This window comes from Pagrus pagrus (assembly GCF_965226575.1).
Source record: "Pagrus pagrus genome assembly, chromosome: 13".
In the NCBI taxonomy this organism is placed as follows: Eukaryota; Metazoa; Chordata; class Actinopteri; order Spariformes; family Sparidae; genus Pagrus; species Pagrus pagrus.
In genome coordinates this window covers 14,164,495-14,188,860 of record NC_140197.1, presented here as the reverse complement: position 1 = coordinate 14,188,860, position 24,366 = coordinate 14,164,495, and the positions used below count along the sequence as shown (strand labels likewise).

Below are 24,366 nucleotides of genomic sequence, written 5' to 3'. Positions count from 1 at the left end.
GTGTATCTTGCATTCTTGCCACCTTGTTTCTGAAGTACCAGTGACATTGCAGTGTTGCGGATTTCCTCACTGGGGAATCGAAGTCCATTAGTGTTTAATGTGAGTTTTGGGTTGTTGTGGTGGGGATGAATCGTCCTCGAGAGCAAAAATCCCACCAGTTGTGTTACGTTGTGTACTGTAGTTCTTCTGTCGACCAGCCAGATGTGGCAGACGGTGTGCTCACAGGGCTTGATGGTCCTGTGTCGTAGCCCAGTTTCTTCATGTCTTTGGTCATGATGTGAAAGGAGACGGTGACGAAGCCTTGGGAACGAACCCGCGTCACTGAAACACAAATAATATAGATATTGCCAGAACAGCTTCATTATTATGTAATTATTGTACTGTCATTATATACTTTGTTTAATTAAAACATGTTAATGTGTAAATGTAAAATGATTTTTGAGACAGTTTTAACCCAAAAAATGTACTATTTGAATTTAATTGGTATTTTATTTAAGTGACTTATTCAAACATTTTCTTCCTAGTTAGAGACGATATACATTACATCACCAGTGGCTGGCAGGAACAGCCTCTGCTTTCAGACCACCAGTCTTCTTCACTCGGGGCAGTTCTGTCTGCTTTAAAGTAACCCACCTACTTACAGGTGACTCATCTTAGAAAAGTCTGGCTCAAGGAGTTTGCTGGAGTTGTTTTTTAAACATGGTTTTGTTTAACACAAATGTGTGTCTGTATTGAGATACGCAAGGAAGATTTTACTGCTAATATTTTAGTGAAAAAAGAACAGAAAAATACAGACACAAATGCATAACCAACCTTCTCTGCCTTCACCCTGGGCCACCACTTTAGGGTCTGTGTATTCAGGCCTCCGTCCCAACAGCCAGCTAAGCAAGAAAGGAATGAACATGTTAAAACTACAGAAAGAGACGAGCATTACTACACAGGCGTTGGCATATATGTTGTTCCTTTTGCGCAGATATGAAATCTAATTTCTTTTTAAAGAAATTACAGTGCAGAAAAAAGATGCTTGATGATCAAGATAAATCTTTTCCTGACATCACATATTCATTCCACCAATCATAAAACTTAAGCACTTGTTCTTCTAAATTACTCCCATTAAAAGTCCTCTGACACACAGGAAGTGTTAATGTACTTCCTGTAAAGAACAAATAGGTTGAGTGCATGAGCAAGAAAACACCACCTACATCAAGTCAAGTGGAAAAACAAACAATGATACCGGTGTTGCTATTTAAACTGCAAATCCAAAAGGTCTAGATGTGCATCTGTGCATCTCGAACACTCTGATAACAGCTGCTGACAAACAATGCACACTGATGTGGAGTGTTCTCACCACAGAGGCCTAAGACTGTATCCTCAGTGGGACACACATACACACACACAGTGGAGCAGTAAATATTTGATAGCACTCAGATATGGGCTGCTTCCCCCGGCAGGCACAACTCATCAGCCGCAGCACCACAGCTGCTGAGACAGAAATTGAAACACACATAACACACACACACACACGACTGTGCACACGTCTCACCTCGTGAATTTCTGAAGTCTCCACGTGGGCTCAGGAACAAACATGGGGATGGTTCGTGTGTGTCTGAGAGATGAAAAACAAAGAAGAATTCTAGAAAGATCAAATCAAACAAAATTAGATCCAACCGTGCTGTGTTACAGCTGAGTTTCTGTGAGGGAACAAACAATATCCACATGCTTTATGCAGGGATGTGAACTATGAGAACTATTCTCTTAAATGTGTTCCTTTAAAAGGAAAAACAGAGGTAATACTGACTGTCCCGGTGTGAAGGGGATGTGTGTTGCTCCGTAGCCCCTGACCACATCGTTGCCAAACACATCTGGACCGTACACACTCACCACAAGCTGAGGCCCTGGAAATACAAAAATCATGTCATATTTTCAAAATACCTCATTGGAACCTCAGAGATGTCTACTGATGTCTGAATGAAGGCAGCAGCTACCAAAACAACTTAGTGTGGTATGTCTGTAACACTCACATCCGGAGGGGTTTGTGCTCTTGAACGTCGTCTCCAGTGGAAAGTTCCATATTAGTTTATGTGAAGACTGACTGCCTTTGCACGTTATTTGAGTGATGCCTTCCTCCAGCCCCTAGAGGGAAACATATAGACACAAAGACAAAGTAAGATGACAGCGAGCATTATTTTAACAGTTCAATACTGTATTTTTAAGATTTGCATACATGAGAAGAAGTTCTACATTGTCAGGACATTATTGAATAATTTAACATGTTTTTTCAAATCTTTTGGGGGTGATTTATAGTTACTTTAAATTAACATATTTACTGCATCACTGTTACATTTTCTGCAGTTTTATAATAAATTAGGTGAATGAGGCCACCGCCACCAGAAAGTACTTCTAAGTTGACCCCAAAAAGCTTTGTAAAGTTAAGAGCTAAAATTATGTGTATTACTCGATTAGTCAATCACAAAGAAATTGCCAGCTATTTTAATAATCATTTAGAATCGTTTTAGTTATTTTACAAGCTAAAATGTGAAACAATTCCTAGTTCCAGCTTCTAAAATATAAGGATGTGCTGCTTTTCTTTGTCATTTATATTGGTAAAAAAAGAGTTTTATTAGTTGATTAGCAGGCTCTGGGAAATTGTGTTTGACAATAAACATTGAATCGATTAATTGTGATTATTCTAAATTATTACAGAAAAATGAAATTAATAGAAAATAATCATTAGTTGCAGCCCTACTTTAAATTTCAATTCAATTCAAACTTGATTACAGACTCAGGGTCCAGATAAAAGACAGGACATCCCATAAACTAAATTAGATACAAAAGCTTTATTGTTGTGTTAATAAATTTATTAATTTAACCTCACCACTGACTTCCCCACACAATTTCAAGTCAAGAAACTTTAGACATTTGTCTTCTTTGGATCTACACATGAAGACACCATTACTGGCATTGTATTTGCTATGTTCAACACCATACACAGAACACAGAGTAGGGAGCTGCTGAACTGCATGCAACCAGTATTACAGGCTTTCAATTGCATGGACTAATGAGTGAGTGAGACTTTTACTTGTTGCTTTGCATAAGAGTCTACACGAAGACATGATTGAGTCCAGACTGACTAGCGGTGTTTATTTTACGGTATGAGGACAAGACTACAGCTTTAAAATATTAGTCTGACAAAAACATAATCATTTCTTATGACAAGTAGGCAGTTACTCACCGAGGTTGGAGCCCAGTCGTGGCCGTAGACAAAACAATATTTGCAGTATAAGTTGTCATACTCTGGAAACTGAAATACAACAACAAATATCACCTTTATACCTGGAGGTAATGACACACAGACTCAAAATTTAGACAAATTCACGTCACAGAGTAGCTAACGCTAACTACTGTTAGCCGAGTGTTGCTGATGCTGGCTGAAATTAGCTGCTAGGCTAGGCTAAAAGGCTAAAACTCACGTTCGCTCCCTCAATTTGCCCGTTGATCGTGAGGAGAAACACTGACGGGTTGCCTGTAGCCATCGCGGCTTCGGGTACTGAACTAGAAATGTAAGGCGTCTTTCGCTTTACGAGTGGTTCAGTTCAGTTTACATGAGTCCGGCTAATTTAGCTAAACCCTGCCCGTTGCTAAGGCGACGCTTGCTCCTCCTTACGGCAACCTGCTGGGTCCAAACTGAACGGAAGCGCCGAGGCGGTGTCGAATTAATCCTGATTCTCCACAAGATGGCGACCGCGAATCAAACACAAATCCACCGGAAGCGACATTTTCCAACGCGCTTCTAATCCAAACTAACGAGGTCCTCGTTAAAAAGAGCATGACTGCCTTCTCTTCACTGAAAACGAGCAAAGGAAGGCGACGAGATGAGGTTGAAAGCTTTAGAAACACTAAGTAAGTGGCTATTTGTGCCATTTGTTGTCCAGAAAATGACACAGTTGATATTGCTGACCTACTGATGGGGAGTATGAATTTATAAGGCTAACAGCTTTTTTGCTAGTAATATGCAACTTTATTAACAAGTTATTTATTAGTTATTTAGTCATAGAGCTGCAACCATTTAGTGATACTTTGATTAGTTGTTCTATTTCTAAAAAATAGTTTTATTTTGATAATAGACTTATAGTTTTTAGTAGTGGTATTGTGATTTTTTTCAGAATAAAAGTCTAAATTGTGTAATTCAAGCTCCTTTAAAGGGGCACTATGTAGTTTTGGAGAAGAAAATAGAACTCAGAATTATAATATTTACAATATTAATGAGGTAATAACAAGAACTCAGAAATATTTATCTTTACCATAACTGAATAAACAAGCTGTTCTCAGAGGAAAACAAGTCCCCAGAACACTGTTTGAAGCTAGAAAGGTGGCAGGGTCCGCCCCATATAAACAAAGTAAAACAGTATGAAAATGTGTTGTCCTTTAAAGTCAGTTTGTTTATTCAGTTTATTCCGTCATTTAAAAAAGGAGAGTTCGATTATTTAATTTGTTTAGGCATAAAAAATCAGTCCCTGAAGATCTTTCTCTTCTGATTAGTATTTCTTCCTCAAAACCACATAGTGCATCTTTAATGTGAAGATTTACAGAAAATATAACGTAATGGTTAAATTTATATCTAAATTGTCTAAAAAAAAAATAACATTTTATATCAATATAGCATTCGTAGTCTCAGTTTTTCCTAAAATCTACCGAGCTGCTGTCTCTTTGCAAACAGAGCCAAAGATTTGCCATAAAAACACAATGACAGCAGTTATGCATGTGTGGAGGACTTGCTGCACTGTAACAAACAACACTTACAGTCGGCTATGTGTGATGTGCCATATTGCTGCGAGAGCGCGTTCTATTATTAAGGACTTTGGCCTCAAAATAACGTATACTTTAGGGTAATTATTGGGCTACGTATCCAGTTGCTGCCTTTGTTCAGATAATTAGAAAATCAGCAGTTACTGTCAGCTCCGTCACACACACCAATAATTTACCCCTCTGTCTGTCTGTCTCTCCGTCTGCCAACTACACCTACTTCTCTCTCTCTGTCTGTGTGTCTGTCTGATAGGTTGCTGTGTGTCCTGCTGGCAGACAGCAGCGGGCCCCCTGAGTCTCTGACCTTTCATTACTGCCCAAACAGCAGCTCTCTTTCTATCCTCCATCGTTTTTACTGCTGCTCTGCTCATTTACCCTTCTCAAAGCTTGTGCCAGCTTTGCCCTGTGTCCCCCATCTTAACCTCCACCACCCCAACCACCCTTTCTCCTTCCAGGGAAGCATTATCTTGGCATTATTCAAACAAACCACTGTTACACAGTCAGCGATCAGACATCAGCCATCCAGAAACATTAAAGTTGAAGCTCCTCAACAAGTACCTATGATGACACTCTGTTATTAAGTCTCTTTCTTCCTCCATTCCCTCCCTTGTCTGGCTGCGTATCACCTTATCACTGTTGCCTCCCTCCCAGCATCACCCCATCCCTCCTCTCTTCTCTTGCCCTCCTTCCTCTCAACCTGCCAATTTTGTGTCTCTTTTTATTGTTTTCCCACCTCCTGCAATCTCTCTGTCCCGATTTCATCCCCAATCATCTCCCCATCGCTCCTCTTGCCAACACCTCCTGCCTCTTTCTCCCCAATGTCCTACCTATTTTCTCCTCCTCCTCCTCCGCAACTCCTCCGCCTCACAACTGACTCTTTCTCCTCATCTTCTTCTTCTCCTACCTCTCTGTCCATCCATCTTCTCCTCCTCCCACTGGCTACCTGTCCCTCTTTCTCCTCCTCTCCCTTTTCCTCTGACCCCCTTTTGTTCCTCCTCCATCTCTCCAGTGTCCGTCTCCCTGCCAAATGCCTGATTTAGAGTCCGACAGCCTAACGACTGGCGGCCCATTTAAAGTCGCTGTAGAGTGGCCAGTCCAAAGGGGTCATCTGGCCATATGGGATTATATTTTCTCTGGAGTTTTGCAACCTGAAAACTGATATAAACAGCACATCTTGCATAATTATGTGCATTTCCAAAACACAAGCCCACAAATCCCAGTGCACTTTACACCTTAGATGTATTTTTTACTGCATATTTGCCGGAAACAGCTATAAGAGGCAAGAATACATACTTTAATGGCCACCTAGTTCCCCTCCCAGGGTCACACGTGATTCGAAGTGTCACTATATGTTTTTTATATGTATCTCTTATGGAAATTTTTTATGTGTCACACAGCAAACAATGATCTCACGCCCGAGGCTGCAGCATCTTGGAGAAAGCGTCTCGCTGAAGTGCCCTTCACAGGTATGTGCTGGGTGAGTGTGATTCATCCAGAACAGGGGTGGAAAACAAAGAGAGGTACACTGTGAAAGATGGCTCTCCTGTTTTAGCCTCAACACGCATATACACTCAGCATACAGATCGCTAACAGACTGCCACAAAATATTATGTATGACAAACATAATTCGGTGAGTCATAATTTATCTAATTTTCAAACGGGGCGCACACACGGAAGTGAGAGATGCCGGTGGAGGTTAATGTCTGGAACCGTTTGTGGCTAATGGTCTGTGACCGCTGGTTCACTGATTTTGCTCCTAAGAGGGCGGGCGGTGGGTCGTATCATCACAAAAAAAATGTAAAAACGACATTGAGGACACAAGAAGAAAAGTATGGATAGATGAAGTACGAGACGTGTACTTCGTGAAACCATTCTTCGGTTAGTAAACTGACAGAAAATGAATTGACAACAGTTTCAATAATTATAAAAGACCCTGCACACTCATTGACCTCCCACACAGGTGTTTTCATTATCTTGCCTGATTAGACCTCCTCTCAGGACCGCATCCTCCTCCCTCAGCTGCTATTTGTTATTTGCTGTGAAGTGTCTTTGACATGTCTCAGTAGAACAATCTCTGAGCCCATCCGCCATCATCTGATGACAATTAAGCCTCTGGGGTTAACGGCAAAGGATTTGGGGTCTCCTGATGCAGCCTGTGGATATCAAGATGATGGAAATCTAGGCCAAGACTTCTTTCTGTGCTTCAAGACACAAGAATAGAGTTGTAAACAACATTTCACCAGTTATATATATGACGGGTTACAAGATTGACTGCTTTCAGCCAATGCATTTCACTTCTATTTGTCATAGTTAGGGTTTTTGGTTTAGTTATTTCCTGTTTTATTTTGAAGTGCTGTCCTCATGTGTCATGTTTTGATTTTCATTTCCTCCCTTTGTCTCCTTTTCCATGTGAAAACCGGCCCCCGTTTCCCGCATGTGTATTACATTTTTAGCCTAATAGCCAAACAAACAATGGCCGACTATTGACATTTGATTGTGCTGCTGACTCTGCTCAGGTTATTAATGTTCCTCCAGCTGTAGAGAAAAGTGTTGTGCCAAAGTCAGAGTCTTAAACTAACTAAACTAACTTCATATTAGTAACTGTCTCCTTAACTAACAACTCTGCACCATCCCTTTATTAAAGCTGTCCATTATTTCCACACCAGCCGTTCTCAGTTGCATTAGGAAGGTAACTACCTGTGTAATGATACCTGTGACAGTCGATACATTCAGCCTGTCTAACAAAAATACTCCCAGCCTGTCTGTTCACATTCACTTTAATGAGCTGTTCCTCTGGCTGTCTCCGTCTCAGTCGAGCCTTTCTGTCGCCTTCTCTCTGTCTGTTTCTGGCTAAACTCTCTGCAGAAGTTTCTTGTATATGCCGTCGTCCTGTCTGTCTAACTGGGACTGCATTCTACAGTTTGGTTTTTGTGTGTGTTCGTGTGGTGCATGCATGTAGGAGAGTGTGTGCGGTCCCTCTTTGGCCCAGTTTGAATCTTTAAGTCCCTCTGGGAGAGGCACCAAAATTTGGCATCATATTTTTAAACTGCTCCTCTCCTCCTTCCCCATGCTGCCACCGACCCACCTCTCAAAATGTCTCTCTGCCTCGGTCTCAGAGTCTTCTCTGGCTCCCAAGAGCCCATGTGTGGCTTATTTTGACTGTTGTGAACCTCAGAATCAGAGTTTACAGTAAGGAAAAGACTTCATTCATTAATTTTAGCCTCAAAGGATACAAAATCAACATCTTGGGAAAAACCCTTTTTCGCTTTCTTGGTGAGAGTTCGATGAGAAGATTGATGCGACTTTAGAACATCTGCCCACTCTATGAAGCGTCAGCCAGCATGAAGCTTGCTTTAGTTAGTATAAAGACTGGAAACAGGGGAAACAGCTAGCCTGGCTCTGGCCTAAGGTAACAAAATCTGCCTGCTAGCACCTCTAAAACACGTTGAAATTTGTTTGGTTCATCTATAGAAAATTAAAGGTGCAATTCGTAAGAATAAGCCACATGTTTAATTCATACTTCAAGCCAATAGGGGCCAGCATATCACCAGAGAAACCGCTAACTGCTGCTAACTGTAGCTGCCACTGGCTAGTTAGCTTAGTGAGCCATGCAGCTAGTGGTCCAGATTAGGAGTTTGAAGGAGTGGGGGAGTGTCGGGTTTACATCACTAGCTCAGGAGCTTTTGACTGTGATGGGCCTGGGCTAGCTGGTTAGCATGCTAACTGAAACAAATATCTTTGCAACAATACATAGACGTTATAACATCAACATTGTTAATTAAACACATGCTGTTGATGGCTGATTTTTTTCAACTAAAATTCTTACAAATTGCACCTTTAAGTTCTACAGTCGTTTATTTCTCACTACCTGCAGGGCTACTTGCTGCCATCTCTCACTGGAATATGTATCATGTTAGCTCGTCAGGGTGGGGTGTGGCAGAGTGTGGCGAGTGGAAAAAGTCCATCAATAAGCTATCATGACATTGTGGCAATGAATGTTTGTAAACAGGAAACCCATCCACTGCCATGATTGCTTTGTGAGTGGATAAATCCTGTCAAACCACGCGGCTGCACTGCTTTGCCACAAAAACTCGATATGCGTTTTAGTTGACAGTAAAATCCATTAAGGGCTCAGTGACAACACGGCCGGCTGGTGAGAGAGGAACCTACATTTCCAGGCAGCATCATCCTCGTCTTCGCCTTCTCTGGGAGCCTGTTTTGCCTGCGGGCTACCACACTGCTCTGTAACCTCCACTGTCCTTCACTGAGGAAGAAGAGAGCGAGGGGAGGGGGGAGGGAACAAGGTGGTATGGGGGGCGAAAAAAATGAGGAAGCTGTTGGTGTTTTTAAAGAAACCATAAAGGAGTGAAGGAGGGGGGAGAGGAGAAAACCAAGCAGCTGATGGAGGAGAAGAAGGGGAGAGAGAATGAAGAACTCAGAGGAGAGGTTATTTAGATATTCATCACTGGAGTGAATCTTTAAGGTCAGCCCGGTCCGCTGAGCTCCCCGGCCGTGGAGTAATAAGTCACAACGCTGTTGGCTCTGAGTCGCAAAAAAACGCCGTCAGGTAGAGCTTTTTACGTATTTCACCTTGTTGGATGGGAGAAGATTTTGTATGTATCACATTTGTTTGATATACACTTAAATCTCTCTTTAACCAGCGCTGCTACTTGTTCATTTTGTACATCTTGTGTCGAATTAGCTGTGCTATTCTCCTTAATGCTGGTTGATCTAGGAATTAAGCTTTTTCCTAGTTCTTTTGTGCTCAGTGGAAGCTGCTCTGTATGAAAGAATCAGCTGAATACCCACAACAAACTCCTTATATTTATACATAACTTAAGTGTACTTGGCAGACCAGAGCAAGTATATAAAGGTGCACACATGCCGAAAGCCTCAGCAGCCAGCTTTGCTACAGTAATTTCAGCTCGTTACTTGCCAATAGGAGGTGGAAGAGGAAGGCGAGAGAGGTGCTGTGATCTACTTGTGTATTTCCACCTGCTAATCTCCTACATCTGCTCCAACACCTGGCAATTAATGAAACACAGCTGAATTGCTGATTGAACAGTAATACACCTGGTAGAGTGGTCAACATGTGGAATATGTTAGATTACAAACATTAACCTGAAAGTAATTGAAGAGCCATTTCAACACCAGCTGAAAATGCCGCTTTTATGGCCTCCACTGGTTTACCATCTGCGGTGATGTAGAAGTGTACTTAAGTGCACTGTGACATCAGTGTTGGGTGTGGGTACAGGGGTAATAAAGGAAGGGGAAGGGGAAGGAATACAAACCAGGATGAAGTGTAGGGAACACAAAAAACACAAGGACCAAAACTGACAAACTGATGGCAAGTGAAGGAACACTCATGGAGTAATAGTGCGTTCACGTGGTGTCGGAGTAATCAGAAAAACAAATTACAACTAATTACACCCTTTCAAGTCAAAGCAACAACTCGGAGAAAAAGTCGGAGAAAGGTTTGCTACACAACTCGCCGAGTTGATGTCATGTGACGCTCAAACATGTTGAGCGGAAGTAAACCTTAGGGTAACATGCATATACTGTATATCCTTGTCACTCAAATACTGGAACCGGCTGTTAATATATTGTTTAGACGTTAAAATGCAAAACATCGTCCATGTTGCTCCCCCATTCTGATAATACAATACAACAACAGTCAACCATACAGTACTGCTGCAACATTGATATCAAGGTATTTGGTAAAAAATAATAGGATATTTGATTTTTTCGTCCTAGTGTTATATTACTCTTTAAATTACAATTACATACCTCCACAATGATAATGAGGTTCAGTGTAATTTCTTCCAAAAGATGCGTGTTGTCTTAATGGTTAACTGTGTAGGAGCTCACAACAACAATATGCAATCTTCACTGGATCGACTCAGAGAAACAATACTCTCACTGAGGAGCTGATAAGCACACTGAGAATAATAGCAAAGCGTCTAACAGGAAAATTGCTAGGCTAAACAAAATGACAGATCTCAAAAATTACCATTGAAATGACGGTTTAAGTCACAGCAATGCAATCGGGGAGCCCTCAGTGTTTAAGCCCAGCGCACACTGACACGAAACCTAGTTTACGAGTAAGAAAGCTGCGAGCCTGAGCAATAAGAAAGCCTGAGCGTTTGGCCCCTAGCCCCCCGCTGACCCTGAACACAGGCAGGTTTATAAAGTGGGCTGTTGGATAAAAGGCCGAATTGACCATCTTTCACCTTCCCATTATCTGGACAGACTGAGAAAGCCATTCCTTCAGCTGTGTGCTCCCAGCTGTTAGACCTGCTGTGTAGTAGGTCAGGTGCCATCTTGGTGAAATCATCAGATTACATTATTGCTCAGGATAGTTCAATTACTACAAGAATATTTTATAGTGCCACGGTACAGTTGTATCTCATTGTGGTCCCATTTAAAATACACTGCTAAACTAATACAAGAGTGGTTTCAAATGACTTCAGGTGCTTCCTCAGTCACCTGATACAAACATAATTGAAATTTAATGGGAAATGATGAAGCCTAGAGTGCTTTTCCCGTGTATTTTCTCCATCCCCCCCGCCTCTGCTCTGCTCTGGGACTTTGAAGCTCATGTTGGATTTTTAACCTTCATTTAACCAGGCAAACTGTTTAAGGACCAAATCTTATTTACAGTAACAGCCTGGGGGGAGTAGTTGCAGAGCGAGGCTGGGTTACACATATTCAAACACTCATCAGTTAGCAGTTAAGTGCGACAACAGTTTCACAGTTAGGGGTTCGGCAAGCTTTTTTTCTCAAACCACAGAGATCTGGGGAAGAGCTTGTTGGATCATTTAGGAGACTTTGGCGAGCCAAAGACAGCGTATTGCTCGAATCTGAGTAGAAGACCTGATTCTTAGAGTGTACAGCCTTTCGAAGCTGTTTCAAACAGCATCAGTTGGAGAAAGAATATTGTGAAAATACAATATTCTGTTGCATTTGTTTGTACACATGAAACAGAACAGATATTATATATATGTAATAGTCGTGTGAGGAAAGGACAAGATATGTTTAAATCCTGCGTACCTCTGCACGCCTTGCCAATTTCATCACAAAGTGGAGTCGATTGTCTCCAAAAGTTACAGAAATTGTTTGATGCACCTCCAACAATGATCATTTGTGAGGTGGCGGATAGGGTTGGATTGATGGACGATGCCATCTTCCATTGCCGAAGTCGACTGCTGAAATCACCCAACCCTGGTGACAGATGTCTCAGATGCTGATACTTCAGCACGTTTTTCTGTTTGATGCTGTTGATTTATGCCACGTTCTTGGATCATAACGGCCATTTTCTGTAATTAGTATTCATGTCAACATTTGAGTTGTATTTAACTATGAAAGTAAATTATTTCTAAAAGCTCTGATATATGCAACTTGGCGTTTAATGATGATGCCTAAAAAGCAGGCAATCATCGAAAACTAACGCCTGAAAAAAGCTTTCGTTTAAGGTAATTAACCCAGATTCAGACTCAGAATGATGTACGGCTTGTTTGCCTGTGCATGTGTGTGTGTGCGACAGATCATGTCCATGAAATGACTCAGGTAAACAACTTGTCTTAGTGCGCGTCAGCAAACGAGTCAAACAAAGCAGGCCAGGTAGAAGTGTCATCGATATATGACCGGCATCTGAGAAATGAGTAATCCATTTATTATGGGAGCCCATAAGTAATGTATGCATATCTGTATGTGTGTGAGGCAGGGAAGAGGGAGAAAGAGGATGGAGAGACAGAGCACCATCCTTTATATGGCTCCTCCATTAGCCTGAGTGCTTCTGTGACAACATAATGGCCGCCGCCCAGACAAACAGGGTCACCGTAGTTATGAACACACCCGGCAACTGCTGATGTCAATGTAGTAGAGTGGGTCCCAAAGTCCCACTTGGCTGGAGTGAACGTACGCACACATACATACACACACTCAGCTTGGGCAGGGCAACTCTCAGGGATTTGAGAGGTTTTTGAACTAATCAATAATGAAAGAAGGGTTGATGGGAAATGAGCGAAAGAGCTCGAACGTACGAGTGGACGAGGAAGACTTGAGGGAAAGGGCTGAAAATGAGAGAGACAGAGCGATGAAGAGCCCTCCCACGAGAGTTGTTTCCAATACAGCGCAGTTACAATGGAGTTACACTGGCCCATTTTCCCAAAAAGCTTCTCCGCGGTAAGATTATCTTGTCCATTATAAACCGATGGACTGAGAAGTGCTGAGATGTTTTCGCGATCCAGCTCGTATTTACTGTAACTCGGGTCAAATGGATTCTGAGGAAGAGGAACCCCGGCGGAAGTGGGAGAGACAAACATATGTAGAAAGAGTGGAAAAAGTCAAAAACACACGGACAACAAAAAACAGGACTTGGTGTCATATGTGCTGTAATTATGTCCAATTCAAACCACTTTTTGTGTTGTTTTTTTTTACCCTCGTGTGATTTAAAATCTATTAAAACAAAAAATATTCAAATCCTTTTTGGCAAATTAGTAGAAAAATGAGTATTCCCACTGCATAATGACATGATGCATCCATCTCGCTCTAGTTGCTGTCTTTCACTTCGCTTGAATTTTATGCAATCGATTTATTCTTGTTGTCTGGAACAATACAGTGTCCTCCATTAATTAGTCAAAGGTCAGTTTTGTTTTTTGGTTGACGAGCCGAGACATATTGACTTTGGCTTAAATAGCTTTCTTTGCCATCGTTGACGTCTGTAAATGGCAGGTAAGGATTGTAAACTGATAGAACTTTCATAATAATTTAAAGTCATGCTCGCTGTGGGTCTGCTATCTGTCTACCACTTTGGTCCAGACTGAAATATCTCAGTGCATCTCAGGTCAAGGTACAGATTGATCGATTAATGTGCAGAGATGATTACCTGCACCAAGGAGGTTGTGTTTTCCATCTGTGTCTGTTTGTTGGTTTGTCAACAGGATCACACAAAAACTACACAACAGGTTTCCATGAAACTTAGATGGAAGTTGGGCCTCGGCCCAGAATAGACCCTGTTATTCTGGTCCTTACTCATTGCTTTAGGTCAGAAAAAAGTTAGAAAAAGTTATTCATGTCTTCATCTCTTCCTGGCTTGATTACTGCAACTCCCTTTACACTGGGATCAGCTAGTTGTCTCTGCCAAACCTGCAATCGGTCCAAAAGGCAGCTCCCAGGCTCCTGACTGGTTCCAGGAAGAAGGACCATATTATTCCAATTCTCGCCACCCGACTCTGGCTGCCAGTATGCTTTACACACAAAACGCTCAGATTTTAAGGTTTCACTGTTTGTTTATAAAGCCCTAAATTGAACTCTTATGCCCTTACACCGCATCCAGCCCCCTCAGATCATCCGACTTTGGCCTTTTGGCCGTCCTGCGCTCTAACCATAAACTCAGAGGTGACCGAGCTTTTGCAGCAATGGCCCCCCCAACTGTGTAAAAGCCTGCCCCTGTCGATCAGATCAGCTCAAAACTTACTTTTACATACTAGCGTTTGAGCCCTCCTGATCTAAATCGGCTTCTTATTTACTATGTTTGTGTTTTTCTACACTGTGTGTCTTTTTTTGGCTTTGTACAGCACTTTGCATGTACTTTATAATTAAAATAAACGTAAAAAAGTATTAACGTTTGGTATGGATCCAGGAAGGGTCCAGGATTTTTTTTTCACTTTCTTAAACATTGCAAGCAAATCTGAATATAGTGGATTTAAATATGTTATTATACTATATTGGATCTATGTTGGGCCTTGGCAGAGGTATGCACTCTAATGAATGCCATTCTAGTCATCAAACACGCTAACATCAGATAGTAAACATGTTAAACATTACAGCTGTTGACATGAGCACGTTAGCGTTGTCATTGTGAGCATGTTAGCATGCTGCCATTAGCATTTAGCTCTGCTCTACCACAGCTTCTCAGAGCTGCTAGCATGGCTGCAGGCTATTGGTCTTGTTTATATTTAGAGAGCAAACAGAGTCATCACCAGTAGTGATGGTGCAAGAGCACATACAGAGACGTGTGGAGGAGGTGAGAAAGATATTAGCGAAGGTTGAAGAGTTCATTCCTCACTGATCAGCTCATAACATCGAACCACTGCAGCAGTGCAAACTTTATTACAAAAAGACATATGGAGGAGAGAAGATGTCTCTGTGCGACTCTAACATTGAGAGAAAACCGTGTGAGTGTGTGTGTGAGTGAGACCATGTGCACAGCAACACATACAGCAGCTGTATGTGTGTGTTTTTTTTGTGTTAGCAATGTACAGAGCAGCAGGCAGGGTCCCACAGGCAATAAAATCTATATTTCAAGAGCTGCAGAGATGCTGTAGACTTCTGCCTGCTGCTTTGAAGACCGACACTGGAGGGCAGGGATGGAGGTTGGGGATGAGGGTGGAGGGGGTTGGAAGAAGAGGCCAAGGACTGGAGGGAAAGAGATGGACCGGGGGCATATGACACATTTAATGAACAGAAAAGGATGGCAAAGAAGGAAAAAAAAAAATCTCAACTTATCATAATCACCAGATGCACACAGCGAGAACAAGTGCTGGTGAAGCAATCCTCCCAGATCCTGCACTGGAAAAAGACACTCTGCGTGATAGCTGGCCTCAAACAGTGCTGCTCAGCAAATTACAGAAGAGATTGAATGGAAATTATGACTCACTTATCTCCTGTCCCTTCGTTGTCATTGTCTACAAATACCCCCACGACACACTTTGTGCATTTGAGAGGGCCATAGATTACAGACGATTTACAAAAGATGATTTCCCACATCTATCCACAACTAGATATAGATAATATATATATATGTATGTATATATAAGGAGAGAGCTATAGAAAAGAACCCCTTGACTTTAAGTTGTCTGACTTCCAAAGTTTCACCGCATGACTCACTCCGAGCTGCACAAATAATCAAATAAAAGCTTAATGAGTCATGAGAATAAACAAAATATGAAGATTAATGTACGCTTTGATGTACTGCTGCGATAGCCACTTCCTTCCATTTATGGTTAGCCTAATGCCTTAGTCATTAAATGATACCCCCGCCAGTAAGACTTTGTCTCCATGCTCTGTAGCAAAGAGTTTTTATTATCATTGGGAACAGAAATTGTTCAATTTAGAACCCACTGAAGTGTTTAAAATGTGGTAAGAAGCCAACCACCAACCTCAGTCATAACCATTTTAAGGACCTGTATTACCTGCCAGACCAATAATATTGTTTTAGATTACTGCCATTCATTATTCGTTTTTAAAAGATATTTTCCCCTGAGAATATTTAAAACAAAGTGTTCATAACACAGCTAACAGGTATGAGCGAACTGATACTTGAAACCGTCTGTTTTCTCAACATCCTTCGAAGTTAGAATGAATGTACTTATAGATTACTATGGTAGAAGTGGTGATAAAGTTTTTGTGAAATTAATGTCATAATATGGATGTTACCATTGCTATAAGGCAAAATGCTGATAAAAAAAATCTGATCTTTGCTGAGCTCCAGTGCTTTAACTTTCACCTTGCTGCAGCAATGTACATCTGGACTCCAGGACCCTGTGACATCACTCTTTGGCGTGGTTGCATGTACAAGAGAGCTTATACCTCTGTATGACCTACATAAGCAAACAAGACCATCAGTGAGAAGATTGGCTATTTCTACATAGTTATTCTAAATGCCTGCCAATGGATTGATTTCTGAAAATTGAAACAGTTTATAGAGTGCTGAGGATTAACTGAGGTGTCTCACAGCTGGAGGAAAGAAGCTAGTTACATCACAGAAAAGGAAACAAAAAGACAAAAACAAATTATTTACGTGGTGGAGAGTGGAGGATGAATTGAAGAGTCATACAGCCTGAGGAAAGTGTGGTGGCACACCAGCGGATACTTCTGTATTGCCAGATGGCAGCAGAACAACTGCCTTATAATGTAACATTTTACGTCATGTTGTGTTACAAGCTTTGTCTTGCTGTTTGCTTATTTTATTATATTACAGCCATAGGCTGTTCACCCTGTTGCCATCTGGCAAAAGATACAGAAGTATCCGCTGTCATACCACCAGACTACCGAGCAGTTTCTTTCCTCAGGCTGTGAGACTTTGTCTTTTTGTTTCTTTTTCTGTGATGTAGCCAAAAAGGAGTCAAACCCAATTTTGTTTTGCAACTCTGGTGTTGTTGCCTGATAAATTTATGAACCTTATAAGCTTGTATAATGAAGACATAACATTACGAGGGAATATTGATAACCTTAGCTTCTACAACAAAACAACTATTAGCGTTAAACAGAATCTGTTAGCTGTAGGACTACATGTGACCTTGGCGTGTAAATGATAATGTTATTAAAACAAAGTTTACTTGGTTTCACCATTGTCGTATCATAGTTATTGATCTTAAAAAGGTATGAATAGATACACTTTGTCACCACGATGCATCCTGTAAACAGCTGTGTTTAAAATATAAAAAAGAGTATTAGAAATACGTTGCATCTTTTGCTTGCTTCCAAAACAAATGCACGTGCTATCCAGATCAAGACCTTTAAAACAGGAGACGAGAGGGTTCATACCACTTTTGTAAAGTAAAGTTGTGTGTTCACATTCAACGTCGATCTCCAACCCACACAAGTTTTTTATTTTGTGGTTTTGGTAACTTCCAGATTTAGTTATCTCAAAGCATTTACCATATGAATGAATAACTTTCCTTACGGTAATACAGGCAGAAACAGTGGCAAGTAGAGGTAGCTATGCTCGTGTACAGCTCACAGGGGGCTAGTGTGTGTGTGTGTGTGTGTGTGTGTATGATCTGATGTGTGAGGGAGGTTCAGATGATCTCCCCACAGACAGAGAGACTCTTTGAAACATGCAAATGCAATGTATTGCTATGCCTGGCAGATAACCCAATGGGACGTGGGGTTAATACAGAAACGAATAATAAGAGCTATTCATGCATTTGTATGATTTGTCCTGGTGGTACCATGAGAGCAGAATGACGCTCTTGCTGAATATCCAATATCCATTTGGTCATTTTGTCTGCACTGTTATCGCTGGAGGGAAATTCTATCTTGCCAAGGAAAGGGGAATTATTCTGACCGCTTTCAGAAAGGACCTGATCTCTGATTTCCAATCAGTGAACCAGTCATTGAACTCAAAAACCTGCATATAGATTAGAGAGAGAGCGTGGGGGACAGATTCCGGCGTGACGCGAGCATCCACATATCACCAGAGATTTTAATGTGTCTGAACACTTGGTGGGAATCAGCCATGGGAGTGTTTGTGCCTGTCTGTGCAGATTCCCACAGTTTCTGCATGTGCGTGGGTGCATGCATGTGTGTGTGTGTATGTGTGTGTGTGTGTGCGCAGGCATGCATTAACTCATTGCAGAGTGGATGGTTATGCTCTCAAACAGCACCGTCTGGTTGCATAGCAACAAACTCCCCTCCATCCCCTCCTTTTCTACTTCTTCTTCTTCTTCTTCTCCTCTTCTTTGTGAGCGTTTGAACTTCCAGTGTAACCTGAAAACATTCCTAACGCTGTCGCACACTAACCTCCGAGTGCGCCGCCATGCTTTAACAGCACCGCGGCAGGTGTGCGTTTGTGTATCTCGGTGTGTGTTTGTGTGCGCTGCGTATGCCTGTTATCTATGGATTCCACAGAGCCGGAGACATGAAAGAGGGCGAGAGAGGAAGGAATCCTCCTCCCAGCTCTGCAGTATCGCCGACAGAGAAGACGGGGAACTGGAATCAAGCCTGCAGTTCAGCTTTATACTGTGGCTGAATATTGATGTTTTTACTCTGAATATCAGCGAGGGCTTTAAAGTCTGCCCTGCTCTCATACAGTAGCTTACTTTCTTCATCTCCTGCTCTTCTTTCTCTTCTTTCATCCTCTCTCCCTCCCTCCCTCCCTCTCTCTCTCTCTCACACACACACACTCTGCTTCCACAGCAAAGTGGGAATTCTGCGTGTCTTGACAATCACATTACCCCCCCTCATCCGCCTCCCCTCTCCCTCCCAATCTTCCCTGTGGCCTAGATAGAGAAATATGCATAACTTCTTCATTTACCCCTGCAGCTCAAGTAGTACACTAGATAATTCACAGTGCTAACAGATGCAGCAAAACTGAGCTTTATCATCCACTCGACTGCTGTAATGTCGGGATAACATGCCGCTCCGATGTATTGATGTGTGGGAGACATGCAGCCGAGAGGCATCATCTCCGTATTGAGCAGTAATCATGACACGGACGCAACCGTAGCTCCACATTAGTCTTATCTGCGGTGTAATTGCGTGTTTACAGAGCCGAAGTGAGGGGAAACGCTCCCGTGTCGGCCGTGGCAGCGTGTGACAGTTTGTACGCGTTCGACAGTATGAGAAGATTGGATTTGGATAAACATGATTGTAATGCGGTATCTCACTGCGCAGCCAGCAGTGAGCGCGTTACGACCCAGTAATCCAAACATTAATAAAAAGTTAAATCCTGCCAGAGGAAGGCGAAACAAAGCAGGATTGGTGAAATGCTAACGCTGTCAGCAACATTGCTCTGCACAAGGGCAGGCACTCCACATAAAAGGCACTTTAGAACATCCATAATAAAAAGACTTGTTGTTTTAATGAGTCAACATATTGCTGGCTGTACGCAAGATGGAGGCTTACGTTATGATTATGTTCATGATATCTGGCCTTATCCACCAGGGGGAACATACGGACATAATAATGTCTACAGATGTCCGTTGCATTGTCTCCAAAATGCTTAGATTTCCCCCTAAAAGTACAGGAACTTTGGGGTCGGGGCTTGCAGCGCTGAACATATCTGATTGTTTGAGTACTTGCAGCATTGTATTTTAATCCTCCTTTAAAAAAAATTGTACCGTCATGTGCATAAATTACAGCTGCTTTTCATGCGTCTGCTGACAAATATGCCACATCTTTGTGGGTCTTTAATCTGTGCTGGAAATGCAGATGGCAACGAGCTGAGGGAAGTTTAAAAGAAGTCCCTGGGATTAAAAGTTCTGGGCACTTTGGGTGGAAACGCAGCTTATGAAAAGCTGATTTCTTTAGATCTTTATATATTTGGTCTGTTTGGGTCAAATCTGCACAATTACAAACCAACCACAGCTTCGAAAACAAAATTCCCATGGACTTCCCGTAGGACATAGTCATAGTGAGGTGAGTCTAAACAAACGTGATGCCAATCGCTGTGAATTTAGCAACAAATGATTTGCAGTTTATCTTTTCCATTGTTTAAAAGCACCAGTAACAACTGCTGTTCATTCCAATTAAAGGCATGGGAAGAAAGGAAATGAGAATCAGTCCAGGTGGCCCTTAGCATGTGGAAGTGTTGGCTACCAGAGGCTGACAGATCAGATCACGTCTCCACAGATTACAAACTGCATCACAGTTTGATTGAAAGAGGGAGGCGAGATGTGCCATCCTCGCCCAGGTTAATGACGCCCGTCACAACCCTGTAGAGATGGAGCTTTATGAGATGAAGCAGCTGTCTGCAGTGATTTCAGCTTGTTTGGTCAAATCTGGCGTTTTATGGCCCATGTAGCCGGGATGCAACCACCATTAGCATGAACACACATCATTTGCTGTCAATCACTTCGAGCTGTTGAGGGAAGGTGTGCAAAAAAGGAGGACGGCGGAAAGAAAAGGACACAAGGAAGCAAGGATGATGTAACAGGAGGAGGAGGACGGGCCACTCCGGCATCCTAACTTCTCTTAAACGTTCTTGGCCCGGCTGACAGGAGAGGTTGTCTCTCTGTGTCCTCTCTCTCTGTCCGGAGCCACTCATCGCTGTCACCAGAGCCACCTTGCGAGCAACCTGCACTGAAATTACAAGACAGTTTTGGGGCCGGAGTGTTTCTGTGCTGCACTTTGCAGGGATCATTTGTCAAACTGCCCGGCATTGTTGCTTGACTGTCTGAAGGCAGCAGCCTTTTATTCGCCTGTCAAACTACTCGTGCTCTGGGCTCCTAATGCCTCTTACCCAGTTTGTTTATTTATTTTGCTACTTTGATAGTGCTTTATATTAAGGTTATGTAAAAAGCATTAGCTTATTGGCAATAAGGCCCTTACAAGTTCTTATCTGATTCGGGTTTGGTATTGTTTTACTCCAGTATGGAAATACCTACCTTTGATTCACATTCATGTTATACTGATCTAATATTCTATGGAAAGTTGAATTAAATTAGAAGATATGAAAAGATGAAAGCAAGTGAAGAAGGAAGGGAGGGTAGACGTTGATGACAGATTTTTGATGACAGGTATTAAGTCTACTGAGTGCAGCACTGGTGTCTCGCCTACGGCACAAAAAAACTGCCCGGGTTGTTGCTGCCAGAAATGCAAACTGTCTCATTTCCTGTGATGACAGTTTTTACGCTGGAACACCCATCCGACACCAGGTCAGTTGTGCCTTGAAAAGTCTTTCATTGGGGCAGCTAGTGTCAGGAAGGTTTATAATATCTGTGGATATTGAGTAGTGCTTGGTTCTCGTTGTGTGTGTGTGTTGAGAATGATTCACATTCATCTAACACTGTCTGGTCCAGACACAGTGATGGCGCCTCATGAATTAAACAAGCAAACCGGGACTCGTTGAAAAACCAATTGATATTCAGGCATCAATGAAATCAATCGATTAATTAGCAAAGAATGAATGTACATCTTTACATGTGTCATGTGTCAGTGAGGTTCGGCTGTTAAAATCAAAGCAATGTAATTTTCTATTTATTATGTGTTAAAGGTGCAACATGTAAAAATTGGCCACCTGTGGAATTCATACTCAAAACAAATAGAGGTCAACATAACTGCTGGCAATGCTGGCAATGGCAGCTGCCATTAGCTAGTTAGCTCACTTAGCCGTGCAGCTAGCAGTCCGGACTGGTAGCTCGGAGCACCAGAGAAGTGCAGGCGTTTACACCCGCTAGCACAGGACATTTGGCTAGTTGGTTAGCATGCTAAACATGATTTGCAACCTCACCTTCTGTCAGTAATGACAGTTACATTTTGAATATTTTCAACAGAAATTCTTACATATTGCACCTTTAATATATGAACAGATGTTTATATATACAGTATGTATGTTTGTATAGCGAGTGTTCAGGCTGTATACAAACTAATAATATTAATGTAATGTACTGAGGAGATTTTTATATTTTACCAGGGAGGCACTTGAAAAGACTTGCTAAGGAGATTTTATGATAAATGGTGTTATCTTTTCAGCTTTGCATAACAGCAATTTGATTACAAACAATATGAGAACTTGAAACTGGTAATGACTTAATTACCCTGTCTGTATTGATTCTTACTGCCCTGTTGCTACTTGTTGGTGCAGACAATTACAATCATTCAGTTCTGCTCTAATGTGTGTGAGTGTGTGTTATACATCATTCTGATCAGTCTTAAATGATTTAAGAGTTAATCCAATTGTTTCCATTCAGCATATGTGCATTAATCCCAATTTTTAGATTTTAAACCTGTTTCTGGACTTGGCAGAAAATCTCAACCCTGGTGGGGCTATATTATGACTGTCTGTCAGACAGCCTGTGCGTTATGTGCGTCTGGATGTTTGTGTGTGTGTGTGTGTGTGTGTGTGTGTGTGTGTGTGTGTGTGTGTGTGTGTGTGTGCTGGGTAAGGGATCATAGCATTTGCAGCTGTTAGACGAAAGAATGCAGGACTGGTCGTCGGACAGCGGGATGAATGTGGCGGTGAATTAGTATCCATTACTGCGAGAAGCACAGAACTCACGCGCGAGACAAATGTGTGTGAGTGTGTGTGCGTGCATAAAATAGGTTATGTGACACACTTCTAATGTGCAGACATTTTTCCAAAGTGAGGACATTTTGTCTGCTTTAGGGCTGAGTGTGCAGAAGTCTGCATGTATGTATATTTGTCTTGGCATCAGGTCTCTGCACCTGTTCTATTCAACACGTGAGCAACGGAGCTGCAGGAATGATGAGACAAAATATACACAGAGAGAGAAAGACAGGTTTTATATTCACCTCAACACACCCACAACATGACTCCTCGTTTTTCTCTCCCTTTCTCTCCCTCCCTCTTTATTTCCCTCTCGCATTGTGCCTCAACCTCAAAATGATTATTGCATGCAGTGTAAGTTTCATACGGCAGCTGGTTGTTTGCTTCAGAGGCATCATCTTCTATGTGCCAGCAAACATATGTTCGTGCGTGATTTACGCAGCATAAAAGCAGCAAAGTATGATACATCGAGGGTGACGGGAATTAATGGGCAGCTAGCTTGATTGTAAACGATCACGTATTAAATTTCAATTTGTGCGCATTTAGTATTCAATGTTTTTTTTTCATGGGACGAATAACGCTGAACTTTAATTTCTGCCATATGTAAATGATGGTAATCTCAATAAAGTGGCATTTATGTTACTGAAATCCCATCACAGTCCCCATTCTGCTGGGTTTATATGGAGGGATACGCTGACCCATATTGCAAGGGAGCTGTGCATGATGACAGGAGGGAGCGGGCGTTCTCTCTGACACACACTCACATTGTTATCTTCACTCTACTGTATGTGCCGTCATTTCAGGCCAAAGAGAATGTTCTGTTCCGTGCTTGTTGTTTTTGTCCTCCCTCCAAACTATTTCCCCCCTCACGCCATCTTTTCTCTCACGCACACCTGTCTTCCTTGCATCACTCCCTCCCCCTCATCTCTCCCACTCCCCTCTGAGATTTCCCTCCATCCTGTCTTCCTTTACTCCATCACTCATCTCTGTTCAATTTAGCTCTGTTCATTGAGCTTTGCGAGCACTAAATACTTTAGTATTCATCAGCGTTGACGCTAACATAACTTATGATGATTAACGCAAATAAGCAATCGTTATTCACTTGAATATAATAAGCCCTTTTAATATCCGCCCAGAGTGATCGAAGCACAAGTGAGCAGCTCTCTTCAGTTCATACCTGGTGTTAACATGTGTCTCGAGTGACCCATATGATCAGATCTCACTTCCCAGTTCTGCAGTATATGCGGATAAACATGCACATCACTGGGACAAATGGACACTATGGTTTCTATTCAAACAAAGAAAGAACTTCATATATAACGTTTGCTGAATTCACAAGAAGGCTCAAATAATTAAGAGTCAAAGACAGGGTTTCACAATGCTTATAAAGTTCTACTAACTCAACAACTCACAAAATTGAGCATTTTTTTAAGGGGAGTCTGGGGACTGTATTAGATACTGACCACTGTATTTGTAAAATTTGAAGTTTACCATCAATAAGATGTTGTCTTCTTTAATACATTTAGTGTAAATGGTGAAATCGGTCGAAGCAGTGTGTTCAAACGGCTGCTTAATGTTGGCAGATAAGACGCACTTTAGACATGGGAGCTTAACAAAAGGCAGACAAAAACAAAAACTGAAAAAAGTACAAACCAGGATGACATAAAGAACACACGCGACAACGCAGGTAAAACACGCGGACAACAACAGGACCGGGGAACGGACATTTAAATGCAGAAGTCATATGATGACTTAAACAGACGAGGTGACGACAAGTGAAGGAACACACATGGACTAAATGCACAAGGATTTATTAACTAATGAAACAC

General features: G+C 41.9%; 1 protein-coding gene across 1 annotated transcript; it reads right to left on the bottom strand.

Moving 5' to 3' along the window:
• Positions 1-52: 52 nt before the first annotated feature.
• b9d1 (B9 protein domain 1) lies at positions 53-3,697 on the bottom strand. Its single transcript, XM_084370683.1, has 7 exons — positions 3,471-3,697; positions 3,233-3,301; positions 2,022-2,133; positions 1,799-1,895; positions 1,544-1,606; positions 814-881; positions 53-321 (listed from the first exon to the last, which is right to left on the bottom strand). Exons 1-7 carry the CDS (start codon positions 3,531-3,533, stop codon positions 164-166), a joined length of 630 nt encoding a protein of 209 aa, XP_084226809.1. The 5' UTR covers positions 3,534-3,697; the 3' UTR covers positions 53-163.
• Between the last annotated feature and the right edge of the window lie 20,669 nt (positions 3,698-24,366).